This window comes from Gymnogyps californianus, chromosome 2 (genome assembly GCF_018139145.2).
Source record: "Gymnogyps californianus isolate 813 chromosome 2, ASM1813914v2, whole genome shotgun sequence".
Taxonomy (NCBI): domain Eukaryota; kingdom Metazoa; phylum Chordata; class Aves; order Accipitriformes; family Cathartidae; genus Gymnogyps; species Gymnogyps californianus.
The window spans coordinates 76,983,580-76,998,284 of NC_059472.1; the positions used below are offsets into that span (position 1 = coordinate 76,983,580).

General features: G+C 38.4%; 1 protein-coding gene across 1 annotated transcript in view; it reads right to left on the minus strand.

The window, feature by feature from the left end:
* The window catches only part of ABCA13 (ATP binding cassette subfamily A member 13), a 207,502-nt gene that overhangs the window by 35,333 nt on the left and 157,464 nt on the right, over positions 1 to 14,705 (minus strand). Inside the window, exons 45-48 of the mRNA XM_050892372.1 lie at positions 10,656 to 10,812; positions 9,382 to 9,635; positions 7,746 to 7,938; positions 6,335 to 6,444 (exon numbers count right to left, since the gene is read on the minus strand). Coding sequence (XP_050748329.1) covers positions 6,335 to 6,444; positions 7,746 to 7,938; positions 9,382 to 9,635; positions 10,656 to 10,812 — 714 coding nt within the window. The remainder of the gene's footprint in view (positions 1 to 6,334; positions 6,445 to 7,745; positions 7,939 to 9,381; positions 9,636 to 10,655; positions 10,813 to 14,705) is intronic.

Below are 14,705 nucleotides of genomic sequence, written 5' to 3' on the forward strand. Positions count from 1 at the left end.
GCTTATCTATTTCTTCCTCTACGCACCCCACTACAAGTGAGACTTTGCTTTAAGTATGAACTTAAAGTCAGCTCTATTCAGCAAACTACAACAGCAGAGACTGCAAATTAGAGCATGCCAAAAACACAAACAAACCACTGTCCTGGTTTCGGCTGGGATAGAGTTAACTTTCTTCTTAGTAGCTGGTACAGTGCTGTGCTTTGGATTTAGGGTGAGAATAATGTTGATAACACGCTGATGTTTGAGTTGTTGCTAAGTAGCGCTTATCCTAAGTTAAGGATTTTTCAGTTTCCCGTGCTCTGCCAGCAAGCAGGTGTACAAGAAGCTGGGAGGGAGCAGAGCCGGGGCAGCTGACCCGAACTAGCCAAAGGGGTATTCCATACCATGGAACGTCATGCCCAGTATATAAACAGGGGGGAGCTGGCCAGGAGGGGCGGATCGCTGCTCAAGCACCAGTCAGCGGGTGGTGAGCAATTGCACTGTGCATCACTTGTCTTTTCTTGGGTTTTATTTCTCTCCCTTTTTGTTATATTCCTTATCATTATAATTATTATTATTACATTAGTAGTAGTAGTAGTAGTGTATTTTATTTTACTTTAGTTATTAAACTGTTCTTATCTCAACCCACGAGTTTTACTTTTTTTTTTCCCTCCTCCCCACCCCACTGGGAGGGGGGAGGTGGAGGCGGCTGCGTGGTGCTTAGTTGCTGGCTGGGGTTAAACCATGACAACCACTAGTCACATTATTCGCTATTTTACATTGATCTTGACATGACACTTAAAAGGATTTTGACACTTTCTCTTCCAAGCTGTGTTTAGCCCTCCTCAGTTGAGGGAGGCTTTATGACACGGAGTCACTGAATAAAGTTTAGACACAAATATGGAAAGGGGAAGAAAACAAAGAATGGCCAACGTACACTCAAAAAAAAAAAGTGGAACAGGTGTACAATATCTGCTGATATATCAGCCCAGCAGAGATTCAAAGACTATGAGGACTCACTTTGCTCTCCTTTGTTTCACCGCTTTGTTAAGTGTCAGCTTTTCTTAGTACGTATTTAATACAGACCTTACTTCTTCAATCTATTTGACAGAAAAAGTAGCTACAAAAATATTTACAGTTTTATATACTAGCTTTCATTTAGCCAGCTCACGCACTGGTGGCGATCTAGTTATGGCAGTAGAGCTAAGCATAAGCTAATTTGAGTCTATTTATACTCTTAAAGAGGAACAGCTGTGCTAGAGTACACAAAAAAACCTTCTAAATGTCAAGCAGACCATGCAGTTAACTATTATACATGTTTAAGCTTGACAACTCCTTTGTATGGATGGTGTTCAAAAGCCAGAGTCTCCTAATGCCTTATAGCACCATACTTTATAAATACAGGTAAGCAAATTTTATTAAAATACTCTCCTTTCTAGTAATTTTCCTTTTTGCTTTTAATATTTCTGCCCTTTACAAGAGGGACTACTGGTACTTCAGTATCAGTATTTTATTTCCATGTCTTCCAAAGTAACTGTTTCAATGCTGCTTCTTCGTTTGGCACTCTTTAATATTGGGGTTGCAAATATCCCTAATATGGAGACCCACTCTCTATATGATAATTATTGTTTTGTTTCATTTGGACAGATACTTCACTGATAATGGCAATGTTAATGAGGTACACAAAACAATTAAAAAGGCAAAATCCTCTGTGAATGGCATTTTGCTATTATCTGCACAAGATTGGCTGTGGTTGGTGATAAATTCCTATTATTTCTCTTACTCGACTATCTTTATCACATCACTGTTACAACCAGAATGGGATTGCAAAGGTTAAAGTTGCCTAAAAACATTTTCTGCAGAAGGATATGAAAATAAAAAACAGGTTTTTGGTAGACTGCTCAGCTTGTATACTGTAAATGTGCATTTGCCATGTAAATGGTAAGATACAAAGTTTAGGCACATAGTTCATTTAAAATATCTATTTGATTTGTAGTGTATCAAAAAGAGAAAAGCTTAATAAAAACGGATCAGAAGCCTTCCCTTCCCCAAAAGAATGCCCCCATGTCGTGGTTTAACCCCAGCCAGCAACTAAGTGCCACACAGCTGCTCCCTCACTCCCTCCCCCCCTCCCAGTGGGATGGGGAGGAGAATCAGGAAAGAAGGTAAAACTCGTGGGTTGAGATAAGAACAGTTTAATAACTAAAGTAAAATATAATACTAACAATAATAATAACGAAATATAATAATAATAATAATAGTAATGAAAAGGAATATAACAAAAAAAAGAAGAGGGAAAAAAAAAAAGGAAAAAAACCCCAGTGACGCACAATGCAATTGCTCACCATCCACTGACCAATGCCCAAGCAGTGATCCGCCCCTCCTGGCCAGCTCCCCCCTGTTTATATACTGGGCATGACATTCCATGGTATGGAATACCCCTTTGGCTAGTTCAGGTCAGCTGCCCCAGCTCTGCTCCCTCCCAGCTTCTTGCACACCTGCTTGCTGGCAGAGCACGGGAAACTGAAAAATCCTTAACTTAGGATAAGGGCTGCTTAGCAACAACTCAAACATCAGCGTGTTATCAACATCATTCTCACACTAAATCCAAAACACAGCACTGTACCAGCTACTAAGAAGAAAATTAACTCTCTCCCAGCCGAAACCAGGACACCCCATCAAGAAGAATGCCAGGAAATCCCGATTTGCAGAAGAGATGAAGTTGGCTTTAGTATTTAGTAAATGTTCTTGCTTAATAATACCTCATCTTATGAATCTCAGTGATATTGAAAACTGTTACATAACATTTAGCTTTTATGCATTTTACTAAGCTTTTGTTATGAAAACAGACACAGTCTTCTGTCAGATTCTTAGGAATAAGCTCCTTTTTTGTGGTATTAAACATTCAACAAACAACCAAGCTAGAGGCCAACGTATCTTTTGGAAGTAATTGAAGATGTTGTGAATATGCTCTTCTGCCCTGTTAAAAAGGCAGCTACTGCTCAGAAGTACATTTTTCTTATTTTCTTTGAGAATCTAGCAGGAGTTCCCCATACACCTCCAAGATATTTTAGGCTGAACTTCCCAAAATTCTACTTTGCAATTCAACATATTCTTTTGAAAAACCTCATCTTCCATTTCTAGTCCCCTGTGTTGTCCAAAGGTGCAAAAAACCTGTCCTGTAAAATTCAAGGCTGTTTTCAGTGCACTTACCTCAAAGAGACACTTCTGACTTCATTTTAAATTCAGTGAAACGATTATAACAGCAATCAGTAAAATGTACATATGGTTTTGTTTGGGGTTTTTTTGGCTTTTTGTTTGTTTGTTTAAAGCAGGAACTTTCAAGCATAGTTATTCAAGGAAACAGGAACTGTTATGAATTAAGGATTTTCTGCATGGAGTTACATCAGTTAGGTTCTCCAATATTTATAATAATAATTTTGCATACTCATTTCATTATTTGATCATGAAGAATGTATCATGAAGGATCCATCAGATTATAGAATCCTGTCCTTTCAGGGTCACAGAGGACAAAAGTTGTGTTTTTTCCAGTCAAACCCAACAGAGATGGGATCTACATCTAAGCTGCTGCCCAAATTATTCATCAGGAATTGCTGTCAGAGATAATGTCTCTATGGAAGCTGCTTCATGACATAGATTTTAAACAAAGAAGTCTAGATCTGCTGACCAGCAAATGGTCTGCAGCTGTGAGGAGCAACTGCTTTCTTCAGCTGACTCTCCTCTCTTCCTCTGTGCCAGGAATACCAGGCATTTGAGCACATTACTGGAGTAAGAAAAGGAGAAGACTTCTTACCATGATATCCTCCTTCCTCCATTTGTCTCAGATGTAAATACAAATCAATCCACCTAAAAGTCCCTGGGAGTAACTTTAGTCATTCTTCAACTGTTGAGGAAGGGTTCTCCAGACCTGTTGTGGTTATAATCTTACCTATGGAAGAGTCACCGAATTTGCCCCCTAGGGATTTTCAGTAGTACAGCAACACAGTGCACCATGATCTGCTTAACAGCGGTTGCCAAAACATGAAGCAAGGACCAAGTCAGGAATGACACAAATCTCTTCTCCCAGCCTCGAAGTTGTTTGTCTCCCCAAGTTTAGCTATTGTGTAACTGCAGCTCTTGCTTGAGGATGCCTTCTCAAGTTAGTGATAAATTTTGAAAACTTGGGAATATGGGGTTTACACTCCAGCCACTTCAAACACATAAAAATCCATAACCTGGATTGACACCACAATAACACAGGGTGATAATTAATGTTGTCAAGGATATTTTGGACACTTAAATGCAAATGTCTAAGGCTTCCTCTCAAGCCTCCTAAATGTGTCAAATTTCATTACCTATATTTTAGTATATGGTAAATAACATTGCATCTTGAAGTATGCTTTCATGTTGGATTTATAAAACACAGTGGGGGAAATCAAAGTAGCACACATGATGTGCAGGGAGAGAGTTTAACCTATTGTTAAATACCAGTTTAATTTAACCTATTGTTAAATGCAGGCTAAAGTTGACTTCAGAAGAATTTTTATCTGTTTAGCCACAGGTACATAACAACACGTCTAGTAAAAGGAGTACAGGCATTGTTAAACTGTTTTGTGATATTTTTAAAAGATATCTTTAGGGGTTCTGATAAAATAAGTCATGTAGTCAATAAACATAGTGTAAGTGCCAATACACATGATGATGAAATATATTCTTATAACTTTATATTTGCTTTCAAGTGGATATTAAAATTTTGGAATTGTCACACCAGATCAAATCATTTGCCCAAATATAGATCTGGTACCACATTGTACAGGGAAAGCCATATGCAATCCATGAATGCACAGGTGGGACCAAAGGCAAGTCCCATTAAAATCTATAGAACAATACCCCTCAAAATCTAAACAAAACCTGGGAACTTAAATACTGCCTTGAGGGCGATATCTTACCAAAAATTATTACAGGTTATTTTATTTCTCTAAATCTCAAATCCTCTTCAGAATCACGCTAAACTTCTGACCTCCATGATATCCTGGTACAAAGCATTCCACCAGTTCCAAAGAACACCAAATGTTAATTTTTACCTGAATTTAAATCACTTTTTGTTATTGTTGCTTAATGTCAGCAAATTTTTGTCTTCTGTTCTGGGAAACTATAAATGAAAACAACCATCTAAAAGTCTCTATAACCGTTGTAAAGCCTCATTCATATCACTTCTTATTCTCTTAAGAATAATTTTTCCAAAACCTCTTTAGTCATTCCTTCTTCATGATTAACAATTATTTGATGGTCATTTTAGGAGTTCTTTGTTATCAAATTATTTTTACACTGAATCTCTTGGAAAAAAACTTGTTATGAAAGATAATGAAAAAAATCACACAAAACACACTTAAGTAAAATCATATTTGGTAGTGGTGATGGTGTCCATTTCAGAAGAAGGGTAAACTTTCCAGAAAACTGAATTTTGCAATGACTGAAAATACTTACATTTTGAAGTTAAATCTGCTGATCATTATCTTTGTAAAGAAGTGAGCAAATACTGACCTACGAAAGCATTTAATTTCTAAAACAAAGAAATGTAACTTGCTATTTTGGAAATTCCAAAATACTTCCTTTAAAAACTTTTGGAATTAAACCCTTCACCCGTCCTTTTCCAAAACACATATTTTGAAATAGATGTCATTTAGGAAAAGAGAAGTTTTAAAATTGTTAACTAGCCCAGAATACATTTATATATACACATATATGTCTTCCTTTGGCCTGACTAAAAAATAACTTTACTTCCCCTCCAGTTTTGCTGGGAAAAATGGTAAATGTTGGTTATATCTAACGCAAAAAGTCCATTATTCACTTATCACTGTATCAAAGTTAGCCTCAAGATCTCCAACACTACCTCCTATCTTAATTACACAGCATATTGATCAAGTAATTAATGACTCTGAAGGACACAAGTGTCAGAAAACATTTTAAAATTATCCACTTGAAGTACTGCTCATCAGCCTAAGCCTGGAAACCTTTCAGTGCAGCACTAGTATGGGGGATACATGTTCATGCATCTAGACATACAGTATGTTAAGATTTTTGTTACAATTTTAAAAAGCTGTATGTTAAGGCTTCCTAAAGCCTACTGTTTTTGTACCAGACAAGTTTATTCTCAATTAACAGAGCTGTCAGATGGAATTAAATAATGCTAAAATGCTTTCCTGCAGAGACTTAACAGCAATAAAGCAATATACATTTAAAAGGGAAGAAAACAGGTCCTTAGAGTACAGTATAAAGGACTGAAGACCTGCTGAGTCTTTGATCATTGGCATTATCAATTAGCACTATTCTGATCAAACCCTGTGTTATTTACCCTGTAGGAGTCCTGATAACAGCACGTCCTGCAGATGGGATGATATCTCCAGTCAGCATCTTAAATGTTGTGCTTTTCCCAGCTCCATTTGTTCCCAGGAGTCCAAAACACTAACAGAGATCAAAAAAAGGAGCAAAAGCAATCAATCTGCTACGCTGAAAGAAATAAGTAATATTACTTCTTCAACAGTTTCTCCCCTTTTCATATTTATCATGTCTGTAAGATACTGTATATGGATATACTGTATGTGCAAATTCCCTTTCCCACAGAAAATAAGTTTTCAAAAAAACCCATGTATATAATATTTTGATTACCGCCTAACCCCTAAAAGTGACTTATTTAGGATTCTAGCCCTCTACTTAAAACCCTGCCCAGTAATTAAATGCATTATTTATCCATATTATTAGTAAATGTTAGATTTGAACCTGAGGATCTCAAGTCCTATTTGAGAGCCCTGACTACCAGTCCCTAGAGTCAGTATTTCTCAGCTTCTCATGAGCTGTTTCACTCTGTACAAGTAAATGAACACCAAACAGCCAAGACACACGCTGACTCTGAACAGTTACTTCAGGCCCCCATCTGCAATGAATATATGCTAGGACAGGATTCGTATCAAGTCTACATATAGCACTTCATAACTTTTAAAATACTTGTTTAATGAACTTTCTTATTGATAAATAGGTTTTAATCAGCAGTAACATCCTGCTAGTTACCCCAGTTACCCAACAACTGATCTATAACTGGTAGGACGTTGCTGGACACGTGCTGCCATGCACTAGTTTCTCATGTCTTCCAATTTGTTATTAGCAACCAAGAAAAGTCTTTTCCTTATCAGTATTTTTGAAATGATTATCTGCAATTCCCAAAAGCATCAAAATCATGAGAAAAAAGAAACCTCAAATAAATACTGTTCTGAAATCTTTAGGATTACCATATTGAGTGCTACATTTCAGTTTATTAAAATAGTATATTAGTATATTATATGCTATATTAAAATATACTGCAATGATTTCAGCATGGGAACTACAAATTTGCCTTGGTGACAAATTCAGGATTCAGTCCACAGTTTACAGTTGAGCTAGGTATTCTTTGCTTTCTCTTTGGACATTGAACTGCTATGCTACCTACTTGGTTTTTATGTTAGCCTATAAAACAGTAACTTGGTAAAGATAAGCAAGAAGAAAAAATTAAGACTCTGATGAATTTTTAGCCCAAAAAATCAGTGAACAGTTGCTTCTTAAACACCACCAGAGCTTCTGCTTTTATCCAGTTATTGATTTTCAGAAATTACTACAACTGAAATTGTTCTGCTGCTGTCTACAGATCTTTGATTGTAGACATCCTGAGTGTGTCTGAACAATTGCTCAGAATGAAGTGTTATTTTCTCAAAGGAAAAAAAAGACCTCTTTACCTCTCCCCTTGGTATTCCCAAGCTTATGCTTTCCACAGCTGTGTTCTTCTTACTGAAACCTCCATAACACTTCCTGAGGTTGTACAGAAGAAGGACATCATTACCAGTTCTTCCACCAAAGAGTCGCTGTCGCTCCATTTCTACATCAACATCTTCTGAAGGGCTGACCATGCTGTTAATTGAACACTGACCCCTAAAACAGAAGATGATAACAAATGACACACAGCAAATTGGACATTGCTGTACTCTGGATAACTCTGTTTTATTTCCCTGGTTGCAATCCCTTAAAGCTTGGTGAACAAATCTCAGCAGAATCCAATGGAAACAGCAACTACTTGTATTTTTTCTGCAGTTTTGTGGTGAGTTGACCCTGGCTGGATGCCAGGTGCCCAACAAAGCCACCCTGTCACTCCCTTCCTAAACTGGACAGGGGAGAGAAAATATAACGAAAGGCTCATGGGTTGAGATAAGGACAGGGAGATCACTCAGCAATTACCATCACAGGCAAAACAGACTCGACTTGGGGGAAAAAAAAAAAATTAATTTATTATTAGTCAAATCAGAGTAGGATAATGAGAAATAAAAACAAATCTTAAAAACACCTTCCCCCCACCCCTCCCCTTCTTCCTGGGCTTAACTTCACTCTCGATTTTCTCTACCTCCTCCCCCACAGTGGCACAGGGGGACGGGGAATGGGGCTTGCGGTCAGTTCATCTCACGTTGTTTCTGCCACTCCTTCCTCCTCAGGGGGAAGACTCCTCACACTCTTCCCCTGCTCCAGCGTGGGGTCCCTCCCATGGGAGACAGTCCTCCACAAACTTCTCCAACATGAGTCCTTCCCACAGACTGCAGTCCTCCATGAACTGCTCCAGCATGGTCCTTTCCACGGGGTGCAGTCCTTCAGGAACAGACTGCTCCAGCGTGGGTCCCCCACGGGGTCACAAGTCCTGCCAGCAAACCTGCTCCAGTGTAGGCTCCTCTCTCCACAGGGCCACAGGTCCCGCCAGGAGCCTGCTCCAGCATGGGCTTCCCATGGGGTCACAGCCTCCTTCGGGCATCCACCTGCTCTGGTGTGGGTCCTCCATGGGCTGCAGGTGGGTATCTGCTCCACTGTGGACCTCCACGGGCTGCAGGGGGACAGCCTGCCTCACCATGGTCTTCCCCATGGGCTGCAGGGGAATCTCTGCTCCGGCTCTTGGAGCACCTCCTCCCTCTTCTTCTTCCCTGACCTTGGTGTCTGCGGCGTTGTTTCTCTTACATATTCTCACTCCTCTCTCTCGCTACAACTGCTACTCCCCTGTAACTTCTTTTCCCTTTCTTCAATATGTTATCGCAGAGGCGCTACCACCATCGCTGATGGGCTCGGCCTTGGCCAGCGGCGGGTCCGTCTTGGAGCCGGCTGGCGTTGGCTCTATCGGACATAGGGGAAGCTTCTAGCAGCTTCTCACAGAAACCACCCCTGTAGCCACCCCCCCACACCAAAACCTTGCCACGCAAACCCAATACAAGTTTCCAATAATGCAGGTACACCATGTTATCAAAGTATTTATCTTCAGGTGTTCAAAGGAATCTACCATTTTCTTTCTTTAAAAATTAGTTCAGTGTCCACTATGGCAGAATACAGATGATAACACACCTTGGTTTCTGGAGGAGATCCCGATGAAGAAAAAGCCGTAAAAGAAGAAGTAGTGTTCCCTGCAGGGCCATTTCCACGAAAATCCAGCCCAGGAAATTCATCTCAAACGGGCTTACATATGAATCTATTCCAAAGCTGCTGGTCAGGTCAAACTTGATCTGATTGTACGAAAGTTCTATTAATCCCTGGCCTAAGCAGAATTGTGGGAATACAATGAACGCCCATTTGAGGATATTGTACATGTTCTGAAAACTCTGTATTAAGATTCAGCAAGGGGGAGAGGGAGGGGAGAAAAAAAAAAAAAAAAGGAAAAAATCAGTTTTCTCCAACAGCATATTAAGCACACTTACAAAGCTGGATACAGCATTCAAATCTCACTCAAGGTGAACCGATTTCAGAAGAGCATATTGTGAACTATTTTGGGGCAGGGTTCATCTCTTATTCTATTTTATACTGCCTAGGGCCATGGGATTCTAATTTTAGTTGAGGTTCACAGACAGTAACACAACACATGTGGCCATGATCATTCTATTTTCTTAAAATTTTAATATTTGAATGCTATTAATTCTAAATCATCAACTTAAACCCAAGTCAACACCACATCTGCCTCCAAACTTGAGTGACATGTAATCCAGATTTTAATTCAAACATCAAGTTTTTGACCTGGTACATGCATAGATATTCATACACATTCTGGATCTCCTCTCCATCAAGTTGCTTAATTAACATTATGACTAATGAAAATTACATACATGGAGTGAGAATGCATATTACTATTCATACAGTCCATTACAGATCCTAGGAATATGTGGCTTATCTCTTATGTCAATATTGCTCAAACACATTTTACAATGCATATAATCTATTCAATGGACCAGAACATCCCCCATTATGTGCCAATTACAACTTAATGGTCTGGAAAATGTCAAGGTTTCAAATAACACTGTTTTTCCATTATTACAGCGCAATTTTTTTTTTAATTTTTTTTATTTTTATTTTGTTATAAACAAGCTAAAATTCAAGAGGGTAACAAGCAATACAGTATACACTAGGACAGAAAAATTATGAATGTTTAAAACACGTAAGTTTTTCTGCTGGGAAAAGCCTTGTCTATGCATATGTATTATGAATGTTTAAAACACATAAGTTTTTCTGCTGGAGAAGCCTTGTCTATGCATATGTATAAACATACATATATATATATATACACACACACAAACATAAGTGTGTGCATACATCTCACGAGTAACGTAAAGCAAAGGTTTTATACTGACCTGCACTTTGGAAATTACAGCTAACAAACGAGGTAAGAGAGTCACCAGCATGGTACACAGGCCAAACACAAAATTTAAGGAGATGTAAGAAATAAAAGCTACATCTGAACTTGAGAAGAATCTGGATACAAGATACATCCATGGTAAAGTTGCATATCTGAAAGTTTAAAGAAACAAAATTATCACAAATAAGTTATGTTTTCACCTCACCAAAAAAAAAAAAAAAGGCAGTTATCATACTAGAAAAAACCCCAATAGTTACTCCTTATTTTTAAGATATGCAAACAACTCTTTTGACCAACTGAGAAAAAAGGACAAATTTGGGATAAGTTTTCTTTATCAAACTACCTTATGATTCCGTAGATGTACACATAGCTACTGCCATGTGATGGGCAGATATGATCCATTTTTGCATATATCAACTGCATATATTTACTTTCACTGTTCCAGAAAGCTCACAACCCTGATTTCTGAATGATTGCAAAACCATGCATCTTAACAAGCCTCTTACACAGAGACAGAATTAAAACCAAATATTTGAAGCTTAAATCACGGATGCTGAGCAATCAGCTTTTCTTAGAGGCTTTCATAGAAAGAAAAAAGAACAAAAAAGGAAGGAGAGAGTGAACAAAGTAAGAGGAAAAAAAAGAAAGAAAAAAGAAAACAAAAAAGGAAAAAAAAAAGAAGAAAAAAGCATTAATCCTTGAACTGGAACTAATATTTGTGCCAGTGATATCTGAGAACTGAAATTTGCCAGAGATCATGTTAGTTTTGCTATTACCTCAAACAGGTTATCAGTTAGTACAGTAGTAACCATCAAAAAGGGGTGCATAGTTACTTCATAGCACAATGATGATAAGACAGCATGTCCGTGGCTACATCATTCTCAATGCAAATCTTTAAAGGAGGAGGGAAGACACTCTCCATTCTGGCAAGTCAAATGACGCCTATCCAAAATGGAGCAGTCATATTTTTTATAAAGAGTAAGATACGTCTAGTGAGACTAAAAAAATGCCCAGGCAATTTGATGAGCATGAATGTCATGTAAAGGAAATTTATTTTCCATTCAACATAGCGCAAGACATATCTATCAAACAAACAGTATATAGACTGCAGGAGCATGGGTATCAGCATACACCATTGCATAAGTATATATGTAGTACATATATATAGTTGTATATATAAATACTTCTTATATAGTATTAATATACGTATATAATTGTTTTAATAGTGAGCTCAATGCAAGAGCAACTAGCCAAAAGTCTGTGAATTCACTTCTTCACTGCATTAAACAGTAGTTTAGATTATGAGTCATAAAAGTCCCCTTTAAGTTCAGTATTGTGTACTCTAGAGATGAACTTTTTTCATCTAAGAATGCCAAAATCCTTTACCTTAAGAAACAAACTTCCAAATCCTGCTGTGAGGTAATAGTGATGTTATCCTCAGTTTACAGGAAGATAAAGGTTAAATGACTTAATGTTTGGGTCTCAAATGAAGATTGTAAGTATTCAAGATCACACTATACTTTTCAGCATCCTGTTGCCAGTCTTAATCACACAATCTTTTCTTCCCTTCATGCGCATACTAAAATCACTGTTCTAAGCTTTGCTTTGAATTACAATACCATAAATACAAGACAAGTCCATCCTTGGAAACAGCTTAGGAAAGAGACATGATTTAGAGTGCTGTTACTCTGCTGTAAATGAAAACAAAATTTGATTTGTTTGCTTATAGCTGCTAGGAAATGAGTAAGCCTTTCGGAATACTAAAGTTGTATGATGTTCAAACGCAGCCTTTAAAGTAGCTGCCCATCATGCCTACAGTTCTATCCTAACTCTTCCTTCAGTTTCAGTGTCAGCTGTAGTTTGTTATTTTCTAAGTATCGAAGATAGAGCATTTTAGACAAAAGTGCTTAAGCAGTTGCACTGTAAAACACTTCTGCTATCATCTAAAAGAAGAAAAAATGCAGTTCAGTTAAGAAAACATTACATTTTTAAAGGAAATAGTTTTTAAAGTAGCACACTAGGAAATTGTTGATTATTCTTTCAAGCACACCCCCTTCTGGCACATAGCTTAACTTTTTCGTATAACTGGGCTATTTTTGTCTTTATTCTAGATCAGAAATGCTGCACAAATGTACCCTGAAGAGAAAAATAAAATTTTAAAAGGAAAAAAATGCATTATGGAATGCAGATAAATGAGAATTACATGCACAGTACTGGGGAAGAATAAAATGACCACAATAGGCTTCATCACTTTTACTGTGTAGTTAGGCTGAGTAAAGGGTAGAATAGGAAGAGTGGCAACTCTGAAATTTATCAGAGTGTCCTTGAGATATGTTAAACTTACTGACTGACAGTGATTATATCTTTAATATATGTTAATACACATTAAATACATAGGCCTTCTTGTTAAAAATCACTATAGTATCTGTTACGTCAGCCAAAGCTGAACAGTACAGGAGGGATTATGCTGAGATGACTAAGCTGCATCTGCAGTCAACAAAAAAATTTTTAGAATACAGTCCAGCTTTTCAGTCAATGCTTGTTTCTTCTGAAATATCCAAACTTTAACTCAACATTTCGATTAAAACAATGCCAGCATAACTCTTAGCACCTGGGATTTAGTAGTACACTGTGAGCAGGACCAAAGCCTATAGCACACCACAGAAAACATGTCATGACTTCAGCAGACATACAAGCATGTCTGGCTGCTTGACTAAGATCTCTATAGATGCCTGTTCTTATGCTAGGGTCACAGCAACTGGATTACAAGAAGGATTCAACAGTTGTAAAGGTAATAAAAAAAACCAGGGACAAGATGTAGTAGTGTACAGTCTTTGCACCAAGACTGGTAAGAATTTCTGCCTTTAACTCAAAAGAATCAACTGGTAGTAGTGCAGAAGGAAGGAGGAGGAAGACAAGAGTGATACAGAGAGGAGAAAAGCATGAACTTTGGATGTTTCATCTGAGTTATTTATAAGATCCTGGCATCATGAGCTCTAGAATATTACATACTAGTCTGGCCACTCATGCCCAGGAAAGATGAGCTCACAATGGAGTTATAGGGAAAAATGATAAATAGAATTATCCAGGGAATGGGAAGGCCTTTTTACAAGAGAGGAACTTGGCTTGTTTGGGCTTGCAAAAGATGTTTGATGAGGGAGAATTAGGAAGTATGACTCCAAATAAACTTAGGCTGGAATTTCAAAGAATACATCCAGCTATGGAGATACTGAGACGGTTTTGCAAAAAAGGAGTTGCTGGAGGCATGAGATCTTGAAATCAATTTCAAGATGAAATACAGCAAGGTTTTTTTTAAAGTGTTTATCTGAGACTCTTCCTGGAATGGAACATGTCCCGATCTTGCAGAAGGTCCTTTCTACTTTCCTTCCCTGTGATTCTCTCATGGAGCAGTTACATTTTGTTATCTAAATATCTGTCTTGTAAGGTATGCATTCCCCCTTACAAAGACAGCAGCAATTGGTTCCTTGAGTGTGGCGGGTTGACCCTGGCTGGATGCTGGGTGCCCACCAAAGCTGCTCTATCACTCCCCCTCCTCAATTGGACAGGGGAGAGAAAATAAAATGAAAGACCCGTGCGTTGAGATAAGGACAGGGAGATCACTCAGCAATTACCATCACAGGCAAAACAGACTCGACTTGGGGGAAAAATTAATTATTTGATTTATTACTAGTCAAATCAGAGTAGGATAATGAGAAATAAAAACAAATCTTAAAACATCTTCCTCCCACCCCTCCCTTCTTCCTGGGCTTAACTTCACTCTCGATTTTCTCTACCTCCTCCCCCACAGTGGCACAGGGGGACGGGGAATGGGGCTTGCGGTCAGTTCATCTCACGTTGTTTCTGCCACTCCTTCCTCCTCAGGGGGAAGACCTCACACTCTTCCCCTGCTCCAGCGTGGGGTCCCTCCCATGGGAGACAGTCCTCCACAAACTTCTCCAACATGAGTCCTTCCCACAGACTGCAGTCCTCCATGAACTGCTCCAGCATGGGTCCCATCCACGGGGTGCAGTCCTTCAGGAACAGA